This window comes from Trematomus bernacchii, unplaced genomic scaffold (genome assembly GCF_902827165.1).
Source record: "Trematomus bernacchii unplaced genomic scaffold, fTreBer1.1, whole genome shotgun sequence".
In the NCBI taxonomy this organism is placed as follows: Eukaryota; Metazoa; Chordata; class Actinopteri; order Perciformes; family Nototheniidae; genus Trematomus; species Trematomus bernacchii.
The window spans coordinates 2,100,034-2,113,657 of NW_022987654.1; the positions used below are offsets into that span (position 1 = coordinate 2,100,034).

A 13,624-nucleotide genomic window follows, 5' to 3' on the forward strand; every position below is an offset into this window, starting at 1 on the left:
ATATATGGAATAATAATATGCTCGTGAAATGCATCAACTTTTCGGTTTCACCGATAGGATTTCTACGGTCTTGGTGATGCTGACTCATATGACTCAAATGACTCGTATGATCCGGATCTCTTCAATGACTGACTCAGAAGACCCTGAGTCCGTAAAAGGATCCGGATTTGCCATCTCTACATCTGACCTGTTGCTACTGTCTGCAGTAGATGCAGTGTTGCTGGCGTTTAGTGATGGTTGCTTTAACCATTTTCGTATAAATGATTATCGACAGATGTGTGTCACTGCTGTGGAAGCACTTTGGAAATGATGCACGCGCAGCGGAGCAGGTCACGCGCACCTGACACAATTTGTTGTTTGTAATTTTCGCCTGAAGGGTAAACACCAGGTTTACTAATCTACCCGCACAATTTTTCTCTGGTGTCGGAATGTCTCGCTATGTTAGTACATTCTTAAAAAACAAAACACCATTTCATTTCGGGTTAAAATGTGTTGTAACTGCGTTGTAACGAATTGTAACGGGTAATATATTACCCAAATTTCATTTTTTCTGTTTTTAACTATATAGATACATAGTTAAAATGTATACTTAGTTTATTAGTTATGATCTGACAGAAGTAAGCTGCCCCTCCCTGAGTGTGTAGTTCTCAATGATAGATAGTATCCAACCCTAGGGCATACTTTCAGTTACAACTCTCGGTATGTTAATCACAAATTGTTAGATAATAAATAATGTTACATATCATATCACATATCTGGAAACAGCAGGGCCTAACATGTAAAACCCTGTCTGTTCTGTCCTGAACATTTATTATGATTTAAAAGCTTTTGTTCAAAACAAAAGACAATCTGTTTTTCTTCCTAATTCCTCCCCCATTTCCATACAGATTTAATTTAGTTTTATAGTTGTGAAAATACTTCTTCTTGGTGATAATGTATATTTCAAACTTGGTTGAAGTTCTGCATGCAGCAGGATGCATGTATAATGTTTGAAATGTCATCTATCAGCAAAAGCTGTGGTGTGACTGAGAAATGGAATCATCATCAGTGGTAACTCACATTCACTGGGTGTTAAGGACTTACCACGACAAAGCTTCCATCACCTATAGTTTCGGCTCATCATTACCATCACTTCAATCACTTGCTTTTATTCCATGGCAATACTAATGTTGAGGTATAAAGTTGTACAATGTTTTTATAATTGTTATGCTATGACGTTTGTACTTTGTACAGCCCTTTGAGGCATTTCTTGTGATTTGGGGCTATAATACATTTTCAAAAGGAAACTTAAAAGTGTGAGCCAAATGGAAAATAATTCAATGAAAAAACAGGGAACACAATAATTAATTTAAACAAGGTGCATACTGATGGTTTCTCCGCAATATATTTTAAGCATGACTCATTATCTTGTCTTTTATACTTAGGTTCTTGATTTTTAGACCAACTATCCACATCATACCCTTTAAGGAAATGCTTGCACGCCTACCTTAACAAATCCATGTCTTACAAAAAGAGTACATTCCTTATTTGGGGAGAAACTTTAAGCAGAATCCAGTTGGTTATTAGAATAGTCTATCATGGTTGGATAACCCCCCCTGTCTGTTTTTATAAATGAGCGTAAAAATGCTACTGTCATTTTTTTACTTTCTGCCGTTTCATTGGTTACATTTGAAGTTATCAAAATGTTCCTTCATACTTTCTTCGACTATCTGTGAATGAAATTCCACAACCTGAACGTTTGTCTCAAGGAATGTTTTAGTTTCCTTAGAGTGTCTTTTATAAGTAGTTAATCATTTCACACTATCAAACGGCATTAGGAGTCTAAAAGGGTGGGGCGGTTTGATGAACAGTGTTCTTTCACCTGTTCAAACTTGCTAGTGTGCAGGTATGTGCCAAGTAGTCTGCTGCTGGAGGCCGCACTTCTCTTTTTTTTCTTTTTCTTTTTATGGTATCACTTACATCATTGAACTTGAGCTTTATTCCACAACTTTGCAAGGATTCTCCCATGAATGCAGTTGAATTGAATGGCAGGCACACACACATACACATGGAAGTACGCACACACCCAGACCACCATAATAAAGGCAACAATAGAGATAATGAGTATGTAATGACCAGACAGTGGTTGCTAGGCACTGCAGGAACGAAACAATAACGTGACTACACCTCTTTCTTAGTGAACTGTAGGGAGAGATTGCAGTCTGATAAGAAGAAACAAATTCACGTTATTAACTTTTTTCTCCTATACTCCTATACTCTGCTTGCACCGCTTGAATGAAAACATCTAAATAAAAACTCTTAGTAACTAATGTACATGTGAAAACACTTCGCAGTGAAAGCAACCACAAAGCAAAGTGTGCAAGTCTTACAAATAACCAAAAGATTCAGACATAATAAGTCACAAATCATCATGTAATGTCTGTATCTCCCTGAGATCATATGAATCGGAGGGCCAGTTGCAACACTAACAGGTTTCACACTTATAGAGGACACCAAGTTCAACCCATGACTGTGTTGACTTAGCATCTGAGTGACCACACCCTTTTACGACTTGATGCGTAGACAGATCCTATAGGTTCCTATGCATGTTTAGAGCACACAGCACTAAATTCTTCTCACTTCTATTGAGACGGAAAATGGATGATGATTGATGTAGACCAAAGCAAGATTGAGTCACTATGGGGCCAGTGATAGTGCTGAACCATATATGACTGAATGGGTGAGTTGTGTCCTAGGAATGTGTACACTGCAGGCAGAACAGACCTGCTTAGACAAGTTGTGTTTGTGTGTGTGTGTGTGTGTGTGTGTGTGTGTGTGTGTGTGTGTGTGTGTGTGTGTGTGTGTGTGTGTGTGTGTGTGTGTGTGTGTGTGTGTGTGTGTGTGCGTGTTCGTGTGTTATAGTGACTGCCCAGGGCCACAGCCCTCTCAAAGAATGGCAACCAGAATACCTTCCAGGAAGGACAGTTAGACAGAGATAAGGTGTAAAAGACTATCAAATGCCAAAGATAATCTAAAACACTTGTTGAGGTGGAAAACAGCAGAAATACAATTTTCAAGTTAGAATATGTCATCACTTAACACAAAATACAGTTGAAGTTTTAATTCAACATTAGAAGACCAACAGACCAACATTGTTAAACATAGAGCCACACTACTAGCCACAAAAACCGACGAATCAGCTTCTTTCTATTAATGCAAAGAAAGCTGTTTGATATAATTCTTTAGCTAATCTGTGAAACCGAGATTATTTTGTAATCCCCACAAGCCAAAATTGGTGATGATTACTGTTTGAACAAAAAGACAACAGAGATACTCTGAGTGACTTCATGCAGGAACAGGTGTTGTCAAATGCCCACTCACACAAGGCGAGCATTTGATTCTGTTGCTAGGTTTCTAATCGACTAGACAACTTGCATGATCTTCCCTGTCTGGCGATGAATGAGTCATAGAGACAGATTGCAGTGTGTGGCAAAGTTCCCATGCCACAATTATAGTGAGGTGGTGGGTTGGGGCTATAAGCAAGGTGTTAAAGTCCAGAACTGTAAAGCAAACAGTGTGGATGTGTTTGAAGAAGTGTTAGCATGCCAACAACCTGCTGACTTTACAACCCTGTGTAAAATAAATTGACTGACCACTCTGCAATGCAGCTGACTTTGTTAGTGAGACATTCTCTGAGAGACTTTCAAGATTTTGTTCAATGTTATCTTTTATTGAAGGTAAACCACATTCTCTTCACTTAGCCTCCACAAGACTTTTCCATGCATTAAATGTGGCCGCTGTGTTGTAAGGGTGTGTTCCTCTTTGCAGGTGGGGAAACTGTGAGGTCCATATTAAAATCCAATCTACCAACACTCCCTCATGATGAACACACCCACAACTCTACTGTATGAGAAAGCCAAAACAAACACATAGGGTGTGGTTGTGTGTCTAAAGGCTTCAAGTTTCTCTTTTGTGTGAGTTGGGTATTATTCATTATGGTCAATGAAAAGGTTGATTATACTCATTCATATCTGATAGGACTTTTGGTTGTCTGAATTTTCTGAACTTTGCAATAATGAAACATGGATAAAGTGTGCCTCAATCTGCATTCAAAAAAGGGTATTCTTAAAGGAATAGTTCGGATTTTTGAAGCGGGGTTGAATGAGGTACTTAACTATTTCCTACAGTAGATGGCGACCAGCACGCCCCCAGATTGGGCAAACATACAGACCAGGAAGCCCTGTGATCTGAAAAAGGTTAGGGTTAGGGCTTTGGAGCAGTGGCTCAGTCAATATGTTTAGTTAAGTATGGTATCCAAACAACTGCATTTAAACAAACAAAAGTGAAAAGTAAATTAACCCCAGGAGACATAGGACGCCGAAGCTGTTCAACAGGTTTTAGCATCCAGAGCTGTTAAAACAGCAAGAGAAAGTTATCATCACAGTGACTTAGTCGGATGTGGAATTCATTTTCAGTCAGTAAATACCTTCACCCCTTTGGGTGTGCAGAAATTAGCGACCTTAAAACCAATCTGTTAGGTATTGTCCACTTTTACAACAACACATTCTTTGGAAAACTAGAAAGGAGCCTGCGATACAAGTTTCAAGCGAAAAGCATAGAATTATAAGCAGACTAGGCTATGAGGGCTGGGCAACAGCTATATCCAACTGTTTGTGTTTGTATTAATAAAGGTTCTTCAACTTCTTGACGTTGACTGGAGAGCCCATTCTGACAACCTGTAATTTACTGTATTCTTAGCAATAGTGCAAGATGTACTGCCAAAAATGGTGGATGGCAACCATCTATACTATGAGCAGGTGTGGAAGGATGCCAGAACTAGATGGGGAAATGTGTGTGTGTGTGTGTGTGTGTGTGTGTGTGTGTGTGTGTGTGTGTGTGTGTGTGTGATGTGTGGCCTAGCATTACCATACTTGTGGGGACCTAAATCTGTTTACACAGTCACGTGTGGGGACTCGCCTCCCTTATGGGGACAAAATGGAGGGGAATCATTCATTTTAGGGTGAAGACTTGGTTAGGTTTAGGGTTAGGGTTAGGGTAAGTTTAAGGGTTAGGGTTAGGCATGTGTTGGTTATGGTTAAGGTTAGGATAAGTCTCCAGGAAATGCTTGTAAGTCAATGTAATGTCCCCTGAAGTGATGTATACATGGTATACACACACATGTGTGTGTGTGTGTTAAAAAGGCATTTAGCTGCAAACAGTAGCAGTTATAGCCTCATGTAACACAAATGTATATTTGTATTATGTCCCATCAAATTACATTGAGATGCCACCTATTTGACGTTTGAACTGAGTTGACTTTATCTATGAACTCTTAAAGCCTAAAGTTAATCATACTTGTGTTACTGCGCTGTAACAATAAGAGGAACAGGATGTCAGGTGTTGTCTTAAATGACAGACTACACCCTTGTCGTAAAACACATACTACTTGTGTGTTGCAAAAACATTCCTGATCCATTCAAAGATTAAACATGTCTTTTATTAACAGTGCATGCTCTGCCTTGCTGCATCCCTGAATCATCAAATCCAGTTTTCTGCATGGCTACTCATTCACATATTAATTATAAAGAAGCATGGCCAGCCAAACTACACCTCGGACAACCTAGAGCCAACACCCAGTTTAAATATTCCACATAGGTACAAGTAAAGTCTAGGTAGGTTTCACCAAGCAACTTAGGTTTGTTTGTTTATTTGAGTTGGTAAATAATTCAAATTAAATATTCATGTTTTATTTTTGCCACCTTTGGCACAGACTTTATTAATTTAACTGTAATATTAGGTTTCCAGCTGCAACGGCTTCTCAACTTTATTCTAAGTAAAATAATTACTGAAACTACTGTTCTTTTTTTTACTACACAGAGAAATCAAAGGCTTGAAGACTAGCATTTATGTGTGTGTGTGTGTGTGTGTGTGTGTGTGTGTGTGTGTGTGTGTGTGTGTGTGTGTGTGTGTGTGTGTGTGTGTGTGTGTGTGTGTGTGTGTGTGTGTGTGTGTGTGTGTGTGTGTGTGTGTGTGTGTGTGTGTGTGTGTGTGTGTGTGTGTGTGTGAGTCTGTTTTTAAATCTGTCCACACTTCAGAATATTTATATGCCTTTTTGTATTGTGCATACGTCTGTTACAATGCACACCGTCTTGACGTGGCAAGTTAGTTCTTTTCTTGGAGTATTTGTACATGCTAGACAAATGCTTTAAGACAATTCACATTCCCATAAGAAATAATGCAAACACATTAACAGATGGACGCAGCATTGTTACAGACTGCTTCAACTTGCCCTCAGCCGGCCCTTCCTACTGATATTCATTGCCACATTTTTCTTTTTTCTACCAAAGATAAATAAACCTCTGTTTAAACATGTACACTATTATCTGGCAACATAATCTTTTAACTTGGCGATGGAGGTATTTCAAGTTGAGCTGCTTTAGGTTGTTCAGACTTGACCAGGCTTGAGTTCTAATTTATAAAAACAGCAATGCCGATTACTTTTTAAGCAAGCACAAACAAAGCTAGAAACAATTGTGATCTGTTTGGACCTTTTTTCAGGTTATATTTTCTCTGGATTTCCATCTGTGCTGCTCCAGTGAAAACTAATCACTCGTAATCCATGTTTATTGTACTTCTCAATACTGAGACTGTTTGGGCCGGCTGACGGGGCCTCACCCTGCATGCCCCTCGTCATTCTGTGGTTGTGATTTATTGGCACTAAAATATGTGCATTGAGTACTAGTGTTAACATCTGGCACAGCACGAGAAAGCAGTGTGAGAGATAAGGGTGTCTTCATGTGCGTGCGTGGGTGGTTATTGATGAAATAACTGTCACACAATTCTCAGGTTCTTCAGTAAGTAAGTAAGTAAGTAAGTAAGTATGTAAGTATGTAAGTATGTAAGTAAGTAAGTAAGTTAGTCAGTGGCAAAATGAGCACATCATTTTTTTTTCAAAATAGCTCTGGGTCAGCAGAGATTGGAGCTTTTGTGTCAAGTTCTTCACACCATGGTAGAAATTAAAGGCATGTCCATGTGAAAAGTTGGGGAAGAATGAAAAAGAATGCAGGCCTCACTAAACCGAAGATGCAGAGGACACCAACGGGCCAGGTTATGCCTGAGTATGGGAAAGCTTGTTGTGGGAGAAAAGAGTTACTACATTTGTTTTGCACATCAGTAATTAATGTGCAAGATTGTTTTCAGCTAAGGTTGCTGGGAAAAACAAAACCCATTACACTGTAAGCCTGAAGCCTGGAAACTGTGTGGTAACTTTCTGGCATGTGATGAGACATACCAGAGCCTAAGCCTTTTGGTTTGATAACATTTTATAATATTTTATGCTTGTAGTTTAGCCCTTAGTTTGTATTAATCCATTCTTTACTGTCTCATGTCGACAAGAGTAATACTAATCAATGCATATGGCTTACAATGTCCAGAAGAAAGTTTACAATCTGAATGTAAAGAGGCAAAACAATTGTTCTTCTGGAGTGCATAGACATTAAAAAAAATTAAATTCTGGATTCATATCTGTAAAATGCATTAGTTGCTTCTATGGCCACAAATAACAAATATGGGATAATAGTTTGTTTCTGTTTTTGGTACATGTTTCATGTAGATGATTTACAAAGATTCTACAGGTTCTACTTGCTTCATTGCATATATACAAAAAGGTAAGAGTGAGGTTTAATTTAGCATCAATTATAACATTCAAATGTTTACACAATTGTATAATGACCCTTTGACAACAAATCATTACTTGGCTAATAGTAGCTATACCACCGCGGATTCAAAATTGTGTTTACATAAAACTACACAAGTGTTATTAGTCGCAGTAAAACATAGCAATTAAAAGTACAATGACTCTTTATTCAGAATAGCTTTTAAGAGATAGCCTATTTTTAGTATTATATCTCCAGATTATATTTGTGCATGCCTCAACACGTACAAAACATTTCGATATTTGTAGGCGAATTAGGTGTTGCAAACTTTGGGCAGGTTATTTCACAATGAACACTGAAAGTGAAATGTAGTTGTAAACAGAACAATGCATTCTTCTAAGATATAGTGGAAGGAAGAGTACAATGTAAGAAAGTGAAAGGTTGGTTGAGCAAAAACTCTTTAAATGGGCAGTATTGAGGACAAAAATAGTAATATATACTATGTTTTAAATGTTCAGCTACATTTAACTAATGTTACAAACTACTGGAAGCATGTGACAACCACTGCAGGGAGAGTGTTTTCTTAACGCTGAAATGTGTGAGCTACACCCATTAAATGTTTTTTGTGAGATATTAAATCAGTGACAGATTTGAGTTCTTTTGCACTTTTTTGAGAATGTTTTTAAAATATATGCAATGTACCCTGCCTGTTTTAATAATGTATGATCAGTGGTAAAAACGCTAACTCAACATTGATTATGAACATGTGACGTGTGTACATGGTTTATAGATCAAGATAAGATCCCCACCTTTTTCAATTATTATTTTTTCCATCCAGAACTTAAACTGACAGAGAATGACTTATGTGAAAATGTAATCATCCCAAAGGTGAAATACATTTTAAACACTTCTTTATATTAATCATGCAGTATGTTGTAACTTTATTTTACAAATCCACTAGGAAACTATTTGAAGGCATTCATTTGGTTATTAAAATGTACTTACAGTATGATGGCTTGAGAAGTAATATATTTGTATTCTTAAATATAAGTAATATACTTTTTTTTTTTACCATTTCACCCTTCATCACCCACAAACTCTTCCTAGTATCCCCCAGTAATAATATCTCTGTCGTGTGACTACTAAGCAGGCTACAGGGGATACACACTCAAAGAGGCTCTTTTCCCTAACATAATAACATTCACTTCACTCCGCACTCTTCGCTTTCAGCCTGTCCCAGGGCAGGGTGTGTCACGGCTTATCTTTCTAAAATTCCTCCCTACCTGTTTTACAGGATTGGCGTGTAGGCTGTGTCGGAGGGGAGGTTGGACAGCAAAAGTGAGAGTCCATGTTAGAGCGGCCGAAAAGGATCCTCCCCCTCTCAGAGCATGGACATAAAAGCCGGCAGAGCACACAGTCAGACACTCAGAAGGACTTGGCTCTTCTTTTGAAGACTGCTCATCATCTGTTCTCCTCTTGTCAGAGTAACCAACCTCCACCACTGCAAACATGATGTCTAACAGGAAGTCATACTCAGTCTCCGGCTCTGGTGCCAGCTCGAGGAGGTCCATTGTGCCATCCTCCTACTCTGTACAAAGATCCAGTTTTAATGTTGGTTCTAGTGCTGGAGGTTTTGGTTCAGGTGGAGGTTTTAGTGCTGGAGCAGCTGGTGCTGGTGGTTATGGTGGAGGTTTCAATTCAGCTGGTGCTGGCAGTTATGGTGGAGGTTTCAGTTCAGCTAGTGCTGGCGGTTATGGCGGCCTTCGTGCCAGCCAAGCAGGAGGCCTCATGTGCGCACCGATCACAGCCGTCACAGTCAACCAGAGCCTGCTGACCCCCCTGAACCTTTCAATTGACCCCAACATCCAGACTGTCCGCACCCATGAGAAGGAGCAGATCAAGACCCTCAACAACCGCTTTGCCTCCTTCATCGACAAGGTTTGTTCCTGTGCTCTCTGCTTGTGACTGTCTTATGTAAAATGTACTCCATGCTTCAGTGTCCACTACCAATGAGCAGTTTGCTATATTGACTTCTAGCAGCTTTGAAAAGTGCAATTTGTTTGCTTCTTTGATCTCATTGAAAAGAAAAAACTAGAAGGTGAAAACTATTCTGTTAAGTATAGTAAAGGCAATCTGCCAAATTCAAAGCTGACAAAGTAAGACAGCTGTCTTCTCTCTGTATTGTATCTGTTAATTATTTACACCTTCTGGGATTAGAAATGCTGTAAAACTCTCAAAGTATGCAGCTGATTGTGACCCCATCTCACACTGGTAACTACATTCATAATCTATCTAAGGTCTCTGCCCACTATCTAAACATGGGTGGGGCAGTGACCTACCTTGGAGTAGAGAAAATATGCATCCATCTGAACCATGCTGTTCAGAGTCTAAAGTCTGTTATGTGGACATCGCACCTCTTACCTGGTTGTTATGGGCAACAAGAACGCAAAGAGCAGGGCAATGAATCAACTTTCACTTGTTTTTTATGATACTATCACAAGTCTGTGTTAATATTTACAAGCAAGCTTTATGAGGATTTTCCTTGAAGAGTGAGAGTCTTAACACAAATGTGGACTCAAGAGCGCTCATCCCATAATACTCTACTGCTTTGTCTTCCTTATCTGCCACACCTTGTTTTTTGTATGGCCCTAGTGACTGTGTGGCCTTCATAGCTCATCTGAGTATGCAGGATGACTCATAGGCAAATATACAATAGGTGAAACTCTTAAAGCCACATACACAGGAAATGTGTGGATAGAATGTATTATACCTTTTGTTTTATGAAGGAAGAATTCAAGATGTCTGTTCAATGCGCATTAAAAGGCACAACTGATCCCTTTAACATCTCTTAGGTTTCAATTTGCTTCATGTAAAGATATGCAATCTTAACATGTCTTCTACAATTGTTGCGACAAGGGTGTGGCAATTCTGATATGTAGCTATCTACCTAATCATGTATAATAAAGGTGAAGCCTCTTCGAATCTGATACCACAATCAAACATCCTTTTTCCACTGATCCCTCTTGTTACAAATTATATTTTTGTTTGTTTCATCACTAGATCATATTTAGAAACACATTTATAGAAAATGCTTTATGAACAACATCTGACAATATCCCCTGTTTTTTTGTCTCTACAGGTCAGGTTCCTGGAGCAGCAGAACAAGATGCTGGAGACCAAATGGAGCCTCCTGCAGGACCAGACCACAACCCGCTCCAACATCGATAGCATGTTCGAGGCTTACATTTCCAACCTGCGCAGACAGCACGACGGACTGGGCAATGAGAAGGTCAAGCTGGAGGGAGAGCTGAGGAACATGCAGGGTCTGGTTGAGGACTTCAAGAATAAGTGAGTGCTTGTATGACATGGTCACTAACTTTTGCAGATTGTGAAAATGGAATGGATGTACTCAAATGTTGCCATCCAACAGGTATGAAGATGAAATCAACAAACGTGCAGCTGCAGAGAACGAGTTTGTGCTCTTGAAGAAGGTGCATATACATCAAAGATACATACATTCTTCTGAACTCCTGGGGTTAACAACAAAGTAGAAAATTATAACACTTTCTGTTCCTACATTATCTTGTTTTTAGGATGTTGATGGTGCCTACATGAACAAGGTGGAGCTGGAAGCCAAGGCTGATGCTATTCAGGATGAGATCAACTTCCTCAGGGCCGTCTATGAGGCTGTATGTATCTATAATATCTCTTTATTTATATATCTGTAATTATTAGAGTTCAATCTGACGAGAATCGAATATTTTTTTTCAAAAAGAGCTAATTATTGTGCAACAACCATTGTTTCTGTAGGAGCTTCATGAGCTGCAGAGCCAGATCAAGGACACCTCGGTCGTTGTGGAGATGGACAACAGCCGTAGCCTGGACATGGACTCTATTGTGGCTGAAGTGCGTGCTCAGTATGAGGACATTGCCAACCGCAGCAGAGCAGAAGCAGAGGGCTGGTACAAACAGAAGGTGAGTGAAAAACAAGGTTGAAGTTCATCTTGTTTCTACAATTACTTTCAGCACCTCTTCATCGCTTTAGATCCCTCTCTTGACACACATTCTTGTATTTTTCAGTATGAGGAGATGCAGACCTCTGCCGGACAGCATGGTGACGACCTGCGCACAACAAAGTCAGAGATTTCTGAGCTGAACCGCATGATCTCCCGTCTTCAGAATGAGATTGAGGCAGTCAAGGGACAGGTATATTTCCAAACCTTCTTATTGATTAATCATTCATATTTACATGTTAATTTGCACTACATTAATTTAACGGACTTGCAGATACTAAATAATCAGTAACATTATTTTCCACAGAGGGCCAGCCTTGAGGCTCAGATCGCAGAGGCAGAGGAGCGTGGTGAGCTGGCAGTGAAAGATGCCAGGCTCCGCATCAGAGACCTGGAGGATGCTCTGCAGAGAGCCAAGCAGGACATGGCCCGCCAGGTGCGCGAATACCAGGAGCTGATGAACGTCAAGCTGGCCCTGGACATCGAAATCGCCACCTACAGGAAACTGCTTGAAGGAGAGGAGGACAGGTGGGATAAACTTTAAGAAATGCTTTTATGCTTCACCATTAGCTTTAACTTTGAATTAAGGACTAACTCTGCATTATTCCAACATTAGACTTACCAGCGGAGGCGCAACTGCAACCATCCATGTGCAGTCCTCCGGTGGTGGTAAGTTCAATACTTTATACATCATGATCATAAGGGGTATTTAAACCAACAGACCACAGTGTTATATTGATTAAAAAACTATAACACATACATATTTTTTTTCATCTACTCCACAGTGTCCAGTGCCAACTCAGGTTATGGAAGCGGCTACGGAAGCAGCTCAGGTGCCGGCTACGGAAGCAGCTCAGGTGGCGGCTACGGAAGCAGCTCAGGTGGAGGCTTCGGAAGCAGCTCAGGTGGCGTCTACGGTGGCGGCAGTACCAAAACTATCACAAAGTCCAGTACATCCAGTACCAGAAGAGCATATTAAAAAAGGAGAGCTGTCCCTTTTTCCCTTCAGAAACTTATGAATTTGATCTAATTCTGTACCCATTCATGGTGCTATGCAATGTTGTTAGGCAGTTTTTCCGACAGTTGTCTGTGCTTTTTGTATTAGCTTAACATGTCCTTAAGCACAGCTAGGCCAGGTCAGTTGTTTCTGCACTGACAACCAACGAATAAGAAAAAAACACGAGGGGATGGAGTGTGAAAACTAAGCAAGGAACCTTTTGATTGTCATCAATCTTGTCAACTTAAGCACTTTGGTTTACTCTAGTGTACTGATGTACTGTTGTGTTTACAGATCCGTCAAATGGTTTCATGTATAGGTTTGGACTTATTTTCCTTCAAGAAAATATTAGGTTGAAACTAAATGTATTTGTATAAGCCTTCCTACGGACTATGACTAATGAACATTGCTGCAAATTACATCAAATGAATGTGAATCAAATAAAACTGAGAACTGAAATGATTTCTTGTCACTCTCATAATTATTATTGTGATAATAAAAAGGGAAAGCTTAGGAGGAGGATTTAGTGAAACAGCAAGATGTAATTTCCACACTTAAGTTTCACATGGGGGCAGTGCGGTACCATTTTTCCCAGTTACTGACTCCCTGCTGGGTTATATGGTTCACAAGATATGCATGTGTATATTTGATCTCTACATTTCTTATTTGGGTGTAGTCCTACCAGTGGTGTAAATTAACTAAGTACATTTACTCAAGTACTGTTCTTAAGTTCAATTTTGAGGTACTTTGTACTTCTACTCCACTACTATTCAGAGGTAAATCATGTTTTACTCCACTACATATACTTTGTACCTTAAATTACTTTATAGATTTGGATTAATGATGTGAAATATAGTCAAATAAGAATTTAGTTACACCTGGAGTAAATTCACAAGCTACCCTGCAGCATACAAAGTAATTAAAACTAGCTGCACCTTTACCACATTAATGCATCAATAATTATAATCAAAACATATCAT

The 13,624-nt window shown here is 39.4% G+C and overlaps 1 protein-coding gene across 2 annotated transcripts in view; it reads left to right on the forward strand.

Moving 5' to 3' along the window:
- The window catches only part of LOC117486437 (intermediate filament protein ON3-like), a 36,942-nt gene extending 23,836 nt beyond the window's left edge, over nt 1-13,106 (forward strand). Inside the window, exons 1-9 of one of the 2 annotated variants that reach the window (XM_034134869.1) lie at nt 9,050-9,572; nt 10,774-10,982; nt 11,065-11,125; nt 11,228-11,323; nt 11,445-11,609; nt 11,715-11,840; nt 11,955-12,175; nt 12,264-12,316; nt 12,433-13,106. In XM_034134869.1, coding sequence (XP_033990760.1) covers nt 9,144-9,572; nt 10,774-10,982; nt 11,065-11,125; nt 11,228-11,323; nt 11,445-11,609; nt 11,715-11,840; nt 11,955-12,175; nt 12,264-12,316; nt 12,433-12,626 — 1,554 coding nt within the window. In that variant the 5' untranslated portion in view covers nt 9,050-9,143 and the 3' untranslated portion in view covers nt 12,627-13,106. Of the gene's footprint in view, nt 1-9,049; nt 9,573-10,773; nt 10,983-11,064; nt 11,126-11,227; nt 11,324-11,444; nt 11,610-11,714; nt 11,841-11,954; nt 12,176-12,263; nt 12,317-12,432 lie in introns of those variants that run through there. The other variant, XM_034134868.1, reaches the window with a different exon arrangement.
- Nucleotides 13,107-13,624: the final 518 nt, after the last annotated feature.